The sequence below is a fragment of the Dipodomys ordii genome, unplaced genomic scaffold, assembly GCF_000151885.1.
Source record: "Dipodomys ordii isolate 6190 unplaced genomic scaffold, Dord_2.0 Scaffold5, whole genome shotgun sequence".
Taxonomy (NCBI): Eukaryota; Metazoa; Chordata; class Mammalia; order Rodentia; family Heteromyidae; genus Dipodomys; species Dipodomys ordii.
The window spans coordinates 11,818,207-11,829,649 of NW_012267221.1; the positions used below are offsets into that span (position 1 = coordinate 11,818,207).

An 11,443-nucleotide genomic window follows, 5' to 3' on the forward strand; every position below is an offset into this window, starting at 1 on the left:
CTTTCTTTCTTTCTTTCTTTCTTTCTTTCTTTCTTTCTTTCTTTCTTTCTTTCTTTCTTTCTTTCTTCCTTCCTTCCTCCCTCCCTCATTCCCTCCCTGCCTCCCTTCTTCCTTTCCTCCTTCCCTTCTTCCCTCTGTCCCTCTTTCTTTTCTTTTCTTTTTTTTTATGCTAATACTAGGGCTTGAACTCAGGGCCTTTTACTCTTGCCTAGCTTTTTTGCTCATGGCTGGATTTATATCATTGTGGTCACACCATCAGTCTGGCATGTTTCTGGTTAACTGGAGATCAAGTCTCACAGACTTTTTTCTGTGCTGGCTTTAAACTGAGATCTCAGATCTCAGCCTCCTGAGTAGGGGGATTACAGTCATGAGCCAATGGTGCCTGCCAATTTTCCAGTATTAATAAGTGATTTTGGTTGCAATTTTAAAAATAAAACCACAAAATCTTGAAATGTTAACTTTAAAAACATTAAAAATTCATTACAGTTCAAAGGGAGTATTTTCTTCGAAGATGCATCATGTTGAGTTTTCAAATGCTACACTGGACATTGAATTGCATTTATTAGTTTCCTCTCAAGTAAGCATTTTCAGTAGTTTTTTTCCCAAAAGTTTTTATTGCTTCTAAAGTCACTAAATAATCAGCAAGTGACAAAGACTCCGTTGTTTACTAAAACATCAAGAAGGAGCACATGAAAGCATTTTAGCATCACAAAAGAATTACCTTCCTTTTTGCAAAATTCATGAGCAGCCTCAAAACTCAAACTGTCTAGGACTGTAGAAAAGCTGTAGCAATTACTTTTAAATTTTATCCAAGGAATAGATGTTTCTGAACACAACAATGGATGCTCAAATGGCTTTGTTTCTATGAGGAAAAAGCAGTTATTATTTCAGGGTTATGACTGGGTTCATACATTGAGATAAACCTTTTATTACATTCTGTGAAAAACCAAAAGAAATATATGTGAGTCTGAAAGAATAGATTTAATGTAAATGATTACAAACCAGCTAGTTTCTTTTTTCTTTTGCTTTCCTGGCAGAAACAATATTTTCCTAAACATAGTGGGGTTTATAGGCTTAGTTTGAGGGTTGGTTAGATGAAGTGGCTGTCTTTTATATTTATGACTGGTATCCTTCCTAAAGGTTGGGAGGTCTGGAGGATGTTGCAGCTGAAAGAGTGTCAGTAGAAAGATGCTAGAAAAAGGGTTTCAAAAATGTATAAAATGGGTTCCATTCTGTGCTGAGTATCACAGGTTAAAAAAAATCTTACCTGGTAGCAAGCCTATGAGGGAAAATATGAGTGAAGCATCATAATGTATCATAAAATAACATAGCATAAAATAAAACTTATTTGAGAGGACAGGCCTGAGAACCAGACATTTGTGTGCTGAGATCATTGACCTGGCCTTAGAGGTGTCCTTTGATTTCTTTATCTATTAAAAATGAACCAATAATTTCCTTTCTTACAATTTGACAAGTTGGCACCTGATACTTCCTAAGCCCTGAATGGATGCAATCTTATCAAAAAGAGGACAGCTTTTAGGATGTCTTAGAAACCAAAGTAATTTTTTCTAAATGTTTATTTATACAGATATTCAGTTATAAATACATTTATTTATGCAGATAATATATTTGATCCTGAATTGTTTTAATTTACAGTTGCGTGTGTATGCTATTTGATATAGCACCACGAATATAGTAAGCAATGCACTTTAACAAAATGACAGATTTAAAAGAAGTCCAACAAATGTTAAAGGACTCTACACACATTGTAGTAATAGATGGAGAGAGGACTTGGTAAAATGGGATAAACAGCACATCAGTGAAGGAGGAAACGTGGCTTCTGTTCTTGATACTATTGATGGACAGCTGGAATCTTCCTAAAGTATTCTGGAACAGTGTAATGCTTATTTAATTTTTGTAGAGGGGTTGGCCAGGTGAATTTTATGTGAATGAGGCTAAGTGTAGGACCAGACAGGTTCTAGAATCCTATTAATTTTTGTCTTAAAAGTAGATCCTCAGTCAAGGTCCTTCATACACAAGGGCCCAGTTTCTAATCTGATTTGCCACCTCTCCCTCTACCCTAACTTGTGATCTAGGCAAATATTAACCTGAACTTTGCCTCATACACGCCCAGTCCTGCCATTGCTCTGTGGCTGCTCAAGCTTTTCTCTCAGACTGCTTTTCCATTTTCTAAGATTGCCCTTTTGCATTTCTCCTATTCTTCAAGGCTCAGCTTCTAGCTTTATGATACTTCAAGAAGATTGTCTGCCTTTTCTCAAATACATATGATAATCCTCATATCATTTACTATCTTTCCTCATTTTGTAGCCATGTCTGGTATAGCAATTATTCATATTTATATCTCTGAGCAGACCAGAAACTTCTTGAGGGCAGAGACTTCTTACTACTCATGCTCAAAATCCTTGCTCAGAACAGCAGTATGTAGTTCTTGAGTTGAATAGAATTGTACCTACCAGGGGGCACATGACAAATGGCACCTTGCAGAAATGACTCACAGGCTGCGGTATGCCAGCGTCCATTAGTATCAGCAAAAACACAGTCACCAAGGAAGGATGGCTCCTCTTCTTCCCAAAATGAGAAAGTAGATATGGTCCCATCTGACCAGTCAAAACTAAGACCATTCTGTGGAGGGAAATTGAGCCATCATTTCCTTGCCAAGATTGTTGTTGATATCATCAGATTTCTAGTTCCATGCTTTTTGTTGTTGTTGTCACGGTTGTTGTTGGTGGTGGTCTGGGGCTTGAACTCAGGCTTGGGTGCTGTCCCTGAGCACTTTTGCTCAAGGCAAGCACTCTACTACTTAAAGCCATAGCTCCACATCTGTTTTTTGATTGGTTAATTAAAGATAAGAGTCTCATGGGGACTTTTCTGCGTAGGCTGGCTTCAAACTGTGATCCTCAGATCTTAGCCTCCTGAGTAAATAGGATTACAGGCCACTGGCACCAGATTATTTACATGATTTTCCCAGAGGCACTAGGATAGTTTATGAATGTAGCCTGACAAAAAGGAATATTTACAACGAATGCCATCTTTTTTGGTTTCAGGTATCTTTGGCTTCTTGCCACTATAATTTCCTGGTAAGTAATCAGAAGGAAATGGGACCAATAACTTGCTCTTTATAAAAAAATGAATTCCAGGTCAAAGATTCAAACAAAAAATTGAAAACAAACATAAAATATTAGAGGAAACAACTAATTTTTAAAAATACTTTGGTTTGTGGGAAATCGTTTTATGGCATGGAGAATCCAGAGACCATAGAGGAAAATTAACTAGATAAACTTAAAATACTGTAGTGCAAGCAGACAATAGATCCCAGTGATCGAAGATTTAATCTTGGTAATACAGTAAGGATATGAAAACTGTAGATGTCATCCTATGGCATATAAAGTGGTGCACACTTTTGGAGGGCAACTGGGCAGCATGTGTTAAAACTTGAATTGTCCTCAGCTGACAAGGATATTTGCTGTGCTTTGCTGACAACTGTGAAAAAAAGAACAGCCCATGTGCCCATTCACAGGAGAAAGGTTTACTAACTTGCAGCATATCCAAAGAATACATGAGATTTTTATGTGCTCACTTGGGAAATTATGAAAAATGTTAAATGAAAAGACAAGTTTAAGGGCAGCACGTAAAACATGATCTCATCTCTATTTCAAAATAATATACAAATTCATCTCTTACAGGTCCATATGTGTATATGTGGAGAAAATTTCTGGTTGGCACACGAGAAACTACTGACGATAACATTGTGGTATAGAACTAAGGCTTAGAATAAAATAGAATTTTATTCTTCATTACTCTGAGTAATTCTTTTATGCGAAAAAGCCAAAATAAAAACAAATAAAATCTATTTTTGAAATTACATCCCTAGAGAAACAAAACAAAACCCCATGTTAAATTCAAAGGCTACTCAATTAATGAATAATCAAGTTTCTAATAGGAAGCATGAGTTACTGTTTGTTGGAATTCTTTTAGTGCAATACATATAGTAGCTGAGTTTAAAATGTTTCCCAGTACCTATATGAGACATGATTCAAAGGTGCTTCGAAATTTTTAGAGAATCCACAAAGACCATTTTGTCTGAAGACTGCACAAGTGATTGTTTATAATAACCTGATCTATACTCCCGGGGTTTTTGTTGTTGTTGTAGTTCTAGGCTTTTCCTAAGGCTGGTCAATATTTTTTATATAAGCAAATTATGTACAAATTGCATTTACTGTATTTCTGGGAAATGGTTTTCTGTGCTGAGCAAGTAGAAGTGAAACTTGATTATGAAAGTTTCCCCAGGGCTGGGAAGGTGGCTCAATGGTAGAGTGCTTGCCTTGCATGCATGAGGCCCTGGGTTCGATTCCTCAGCACCACATAAGCAGAAAAAAAAAGCTGCAAGTGGCGCTGTGGCTCAAGTGGTAGAGTGCTAGTCTTGAGCTGAAGAGCTTAGGGACAGCGCCCAGGCCCAGAGTTCAGGCTCCACCACCGGACCTCCCATCCCCCCCCCCAAAAAAAAGAGTTTCCCCAGGGAATTTAGGACACCTACATTTGCCGTGAACAGCCCGATCCAGTGGGCGTATCCTAGTCGGTTGAGGATGACGGTAAGGAAGGACTGATGATACTGGTCTGAAATGCTGACCAGTTCTGCTCCATGCACCTGGCAGGTTTTTACTGCTCCATGCCAGGTCACATTTGTATTAATTATTTTGTAAGTTCTGTTTCCATATGCTAAGGTACTGGGGATTGGATACATATCAGATGTATTTATATGGTGTTCAGAAGAATCTAGGACAAAAACAACAAAAGCATTTGTAGTACCTGGATGAGAAAGGAGGCAGAATATAGCATGGATTCCTGTCACTAGATCATGGTGACATCATGGTATAGAATTAAGGGTTAGCATAGAATAGAATTTTACTTTTCATTACTTTAAGTAATACTTCTATCTTAAAAAGGCAAAATAAAAACAAATCAAACAATGCAACAGCGATACTCACAAGACAAATATTGGAAATGATCTGTACAATTTGGGGGGAGAAATGGGGTGGGGAAGGAAAGTGGGAGAAAAAAGACAAGGAATGTATTTATTCTCTAACATATAATTGTAACTCTTCTGTACATAACCTTGACAATAAAAAATGTATTTTTGGAATTACATCCCTAGAGGAACAAAACAAACCTCACATTAGTTTCTACCTAGGAAGCATGAATTATTTTTGTGCAAATTCCTCAAATGCAATAAATATAGTAGTTGAGTTTAAAATATTTCTGGTACATATATGAGACATGATTCAAGGGTGCCTGGAAATTTTCAGAGAATCTACAAAGACCATTTGTAGCATCTGCATGAGAAAGGAGGCAGAAAATAGCATGGATTCATTTCACCATGGTCTATTTCCTTCCTTCCTCCCTTTCTCCTTCCTTCCTTCCTTCCTTCCTTCCTTCTTTCCTTCCTTCTTTCTTTCCTTCCTTCCTTCCTCTCTTCTTTTTTCTTCCCTGTCTCCCCCTCCCTACCTCCCCTTCCCCCTTTTCCTTCCTTCCTTCCTTCCTTCCTTCTTTCTTTCTTTCTTTCTTTCTTTCTTTCTTTCTTTCTTTCTTTCTTTCTTTCTTTCTTTGTGTCTCTTTCTCTTTTTCTTTCTTCCTTTCTCCCTTCCTTTCTCCCTCTCTCTTTTTTCTCTCTTTCTTTCTTTTTCTTTTCTTTCTGGCAGTATTTGGGTTTGAACTCAGGGCCTTACACTTGCTTTGTTGACATTTTACCACTTGAACTGTTCTCTAACCCTACTTTGTTCTGCTTATTGTGGAAATGGAATCTACCAAACTTTTCCACATGGATTGGCTCTGAACCACCATTTTCTGCATATAAGCCACCTGAGAGGCATGCCATGACTACCAGGGCTCAGAATTAACTATTTCAAAATGAAGGTATTACCTGAAAGTCAAGCAATGCTAAAGCATTTTAACATTTAAGAAATTTAGTGAATGAATATCTTCAAACATATATACACGATTTAAGTCATTTCTACAAGATTTCCTTTTACTATCCTTTGTCAAAATGACCCTTTTGGGTCAAGTTGCTAGTGATTGCTTAATCCAGATTTGTGCCACTAGCCATACTCTCTGCCTCATATGCTGCTTTGGTGGAACTTAATAACAGCATATTAACTTGTGCTGTGTACTCATATATTGTATTGCACAGCTAATTTTACAAGTGCACATTCTCAGATCAAACATTTGGTTATACTTTTGAGATTTATTATATTCACTAGAATGTGTACATTCTAGGAAGAATGAAAAAAGTCTTGAAGTTAATAAATGCTAGACACGCACACAACTCCTTCAAGCAGCAGCTATTAATATGTCACTTTTCAAAGTCAAGATTTACAAAGTAAAAGACAAGAGTTTCTGACACATGATCATTGATGCTAGCCTGTTCCTAAGTGGCTTTGATCCAGAGAAAAGCTAGCCTGTATTTGACCTTCAGATATTTCCCCTTTAATAGGTACATTTTCCTTTTTTTCCTTCTTGTATTACCTACCTAGGATAGACTGAGTTTAGAAAAACCAAAACATGAAAATGAATGATGAAACGACTTGAATTTGGGATTAGAAAGAGTTGTGGTAGAACAGAAGACTGTTGATTTAATCCTGTTTCTTCTACTGGCTAAGAGACTGTGGTTGTATCTTCCTTAACCTTAAATTTTATGACTGAATTAAAGCCTTCCTGTAGATAAAATATCTTGACATATCCAGCTAGGATACATGATAATGTACCTGAGACACAACAATCACTTAGCAAATGTTTCTTTTTCCTCCTGCCTCCTCTGGACACATTCCCCCTCAATAAAAATAGCCTACAGCTGACTTCCCATGCCTATAATTCTAGCTACTCAGGAGGCTGAGATCTGAGGATTGCAGTTCAGAGCTGGTGCAGCAGAATATCCATGACACTCTTATCTTCATGTAACTAGTGAAAGGCCTGAAGTAGAAGCATGGCTCAAATGATAGAGTGCTAATCATGAGTGGAAAAGCCATGTGAAAATTCAAAGCCTAAAAACTCCAGTGCATAAGAAAAAATACATAAATAAAAAGGCAAACTGGAAAGTTGGCTTTCACCTGAGAAAATTACCTTAATATAGCAGGCACATATTAGCAAACCAAGTAAAATTAACCTACTTATTAACTAACTTGTAATGGGCTGTACTTTTATTATTGATTCGATTTTTTGCTAGAGATCTGTTTACAGCGATGTAGCCAGTCCCTGGTTACTTATACAAAATCAGTATAATACCCAAGTAGCTATTTAAAAATGACAACCATTAGTAAAAATTGAAGTACTGAAATTCCTTGTATATATGAGGCAAATATCAATTTTACCCTTCCCTTACTGAGTTATATATTTGTACTTTCAGGTATGTGAGTTTCTCCATGTGTAATTGGCTCCATAAATCTCAAATGTACATGGTATTTTTGTCATTTACTGTCCTGGAAAAGAAAGATCTGTTGGAAATCAAGTTTCAAACAGTGTGTGTGTTTGCATCAGGGGTGAGATGGGATAGTCTTGACTGCTTTGGTGTCTCTTTTCATTCATATTTCTTTATTCTTTCAGGCAGGTAAGAACTGTGGGCTCAAGGTCCATGTAAACATGTATGTTCACAGAAGAAAAGCAGAACTTGGAATTCACTATAATCTGCAAAAATAAGCTCAGTGACACTTTTCAGAAATAATAATAATTTAAAAATGTTATCATTTGTTAAATATATGGCAAGAAGTGTGCTAAGCTTTATATATTTATAATATATGGGAAATTATTATTTATTTTATAGATGCTGGTATCAAAGTTCATGGAAGGTAAGTCATTGAAGTTTATTTATAGTGGTGGGGGGGTATCTATACAGGGTAGACACTCTGTGCCTGTGGTCTCTCTACCACTTTTCTATACTGCATTCCAGGGATATCTGTTTTTTAGTCCCCAAATATCAGAGTCTCCAAAAGATCAGAGAGCAATGCTCCAGAAGAGATCAAAATCACAGTAGGAGAAGAAAATCACGGTATTCAACTGAGAAATCTGATATGTTACTGAGCTAAGCGTAAATTCTTTATCTATGAAATGGGAAGACTTAGTCCTATTTCACAGAATTGTCTTGAGGATTTTATAGCACAGTGTTCATAAACCCAAGGCAATATGGCAGTGTGCCATTATGAGTGTCTAGTATGTAATTTACAGATATAATTCTCTTCCCTACAAGGCTATTCTCTTCCCATATTGCAATTAAAGATCTACTCTTTTCATTAATTCAGTACTTATTATGTATCCTTTAGTTCTGAGAGGCAGGAATGGAGCTTTGCTGGAACTGTGTTCCTGAGGATAGGGTCGATGGTATATTAAAGAGCCCACAGTCATGTGACACTAAAAAGAAAAACCTAATTCATATCCCCAGTGCGCATACATATGCTAGGCTGCCCAGGGGACCCATCTTCCCCAGACACAAATCGGTCTTCTAAGCTGGTATGGTAGAGCACTAGGTCAATGCAATGGCTGTGGTCATTCACAAGGTATTGATCCTGCTCACGAACTCCCATTTGCTATTTGTGATAGTAAAGTGCCATGATTAGGATAGTAAATATCTCCCCAAAGCTCTTGAATTAAAAGATTGGTCCCCAATATGGTGCTGGGGGGAGGGGAGGGAGTAGAATCTTTAAGAGTTGAGGCTTGTTTTGAGGGCTTTAGGTCATTAAAGGCATGCTTCAAAGGGGACTGTGGGGCCCCACAATGCTTCTTCTTTCTTTCTTTTTGCTTCCTGGCCATAAGGTGAGGGGCTTTGCTCTACTACATGCCCCCACCTGGGCACTGCTTTACCACAGTCCCACATCAGTAGGACCAATGCTGACTAATACATATGACGTTGGTATTTCACACCAGAACTCATTGGGGAGTGAGGTTTATCTATCAGGACTCAAAATACACGACTTGTGGTATCTGGCTACAGAGATCATGCTAGGGGCAAATATGAGTTGGTTTGTTTCCTTGATTATTGATAGTTTTTTTTAAATGCCAGAACTGGGACTTGAACTCAGGACCTGGTTACTGCCTCTGAGCTTTTGTGCTTAAGGCTAGCACTCTACCACTTGTGTCATACCACCATTGTTGGCTTTTTTTGTTGATTAACTGGAGTCTCAAGGACTTTCTTGCCTAGGCTATCTTTAAACTGTGATCCTCAGATATCAGCCTCCTGAATAACTAGGATTATAAGTATGAGCCACTGCTTCTTGGTGGTTTCTTTGAGTCTTTTACAACATTTTCTGGGTGACTTTAAAAATATTATCTCAATAGACTGCTATGGTTTAGATCTAATTGCAATGTGTCCCCCAAAGAGTTATGTGTTGAAATTTAATCTCTATTGTGAGGTATTTAAAGGGTGGAAACCTAATCTGACTATATAAGGTTTAGAGGTAAGGCCTTTGGGAGTTGATTAGGAGTAGATAAAGTGATCAAGGTGGAGTTCCCATGATTGTATATTGGTAGCCTTATGAAAAGAGGGAGATTGACCAAAAGAGATACCCACATGAGCTCCTGTACCTCACCATGTGATGCCCTTTGCCCCCTTAGGACTCTGCTAGGAAGAGAATTATCATTTGATGAGGGCCCTTGACTTTAGACAAGAACCTGAGCCAAAATAAAGTATTTTTTATATGTTAGTCCATGAACTTCATTATAGTACTGGAAAAGACTAATATATAGATAAATAATTCCAAAACAAAACAATAAAGCTACTGTATGACACTAAAAGTGGATCACAACCCTGGTCATCAGCCAAGTGGCCTCAACAGTCCTTAGAAGACAACTAAAGGAATAGTCCTAGGGAAGTGGAGATTAAATGAACAAATGTATGCAAAGTCAAACAACAAGTATCCCACATACTTAGCTGTGAATCTGTTTGTTATACAGCTGCATAAAACAAATAAGGAAGATAAGATGGGCCAAGGAAATGAAAAGAATAAGCACCCCAGTATTTCTTACCCTGAATTCTTTCACAAACAAACCCATACGATTCTTTTTCACAGTCATCAAAGTACCATTTTCCAGTGAAATGAAAATTAGGATTACTTGACAGCAGGGCACAGAGAGGAATGTGTTTCCGAACTTCAGCAGTGTTATGACTTGGAATCTTTAATAGAATACACGTTATAAAAATACCATTAATATGTAACATATAATATTAATATTGAAAATTTTGCTTAGGACAGATTTTTAAAATTTTAAAACATTAAAACATTTCCTTACATTTCATAAACCCGTTCATAAATCATTTTATAAGTTTAAAATAATCATTGTGAAAAATTATATTTATAAAAACACAAAAATGTATGAAATTGCATTATTAAAAATTCATAAACTGGTAAACCAATAAAAATTATACCTACCAAATATAGAAAGAACATATCTTTAGTAAGCAAGGCTTGAATAAGATCTCTTCCTAAATGATTTCTAAATATGGAATCTTAAAACTTACATTTATTACATCAAATGGAGACCAGTTAGAATATACTACAGGCTTTCCACTTAACCATCTTTCATAATCATCATCTTGTAAGCCTATCCACACATTAATGGTCTGGCCAAAAAGATGCATAGTAATGAAGGCTGAAAAAACAGAAATGCATTAGTTGATTTAATACTATTGAAACCATTTAAGTAATTGTTAACTGCTGTTTATACTTATGATTTATTTAGATGGCAACAATAATTATGAATATGCTGTAGTAATTTTTTGCTTTATTCTTGTTAAGGTAATATAATTTCTTTCATTTTTGTAGTCTAGAGAATTAGCTGGATAACCTGAGATATCATCAGATCATGAACAGAACAATTTCCAGTGCTTATTCAATGTTTTTCTAAACAAAATAATTTTGTTTTGTCTTGGTGGTGTTGAGACTAAAACTCAAGGATTTGCACTTGCTAGGCAAGTTGCCTTACCAGTGAACTGTATCCCTAACTCTTACAAAATATTGATCTATGTAAAAACATGTAATTGCCTAAATATCAAAGTAAAGAGGTAAATGTGAAGAGATCTAAAAATTCATAATATGCAATTATGGTAGAGGATTTTTTTTAGCTGTTTGGAAATATAGATTGTAATAAGATCCTGATTCTTTCCACTGGTGAAATCAAGTCCTGCAAAACTCAGCAGTTTATAAACAATGCAGTGAACTAACTTTTATAGATTTTAGAACATAAAACCTTATAGGTCAAACTGAAAAATTATGTCATCAGGAATAGAGTATTTTCTTTTTCTTTCTTTCTTTCTTTCTTTTTTTTTTTTTGGGTCCGGTCGTGGGGCCTGAACTTTGGGCCTGGGCGCTGCCCTCAGCTCTTCAGCTCGAGGCTAGCACTCTACCACTTGAGCCACAGCGCCACTTCCGGCTTTTTTCTTTTT

The 11,443-nt window shown here is 36.6% G+C and overlaps 1 protein-coding gene across 1 annotated transcript in view; it reads right to left on the reverse strand.

Annotated features, from left to right (window-relative positions):
* The window catches only part of Pla2r1 (phospholipase A2 receptor 1, 180kDa), a 119,234-nt gene that overhangs the window by 3,232 nt on the left and 104,559 nt on the right, over positions 1-11,443 (reverse strand). Inside the window, exons 22-26 of the mRNA XM_013030869.1 lie at positions 10,520-10,650; positions 10,027-10,174; positions 4,556-4,794; positions 2,475-2,643; positions 722-862 (exon numbers count right to left, since the gene is read on the reverse strand). Coding sequence (XP_012886323.1) covers positions 722-862; positions 2,475-2,643; positions 4,556-4,794; positions 10,027-10,174; positions 10,520-10,650 — 828 coding nt within the window. The remainder of the gene's footprint in view (positions 1-721; positions 863-2,474; positions 2,644-4,555; positions 4,795-10,026; positions 10,175-10,519; positions 10,651-11,443) is intronic.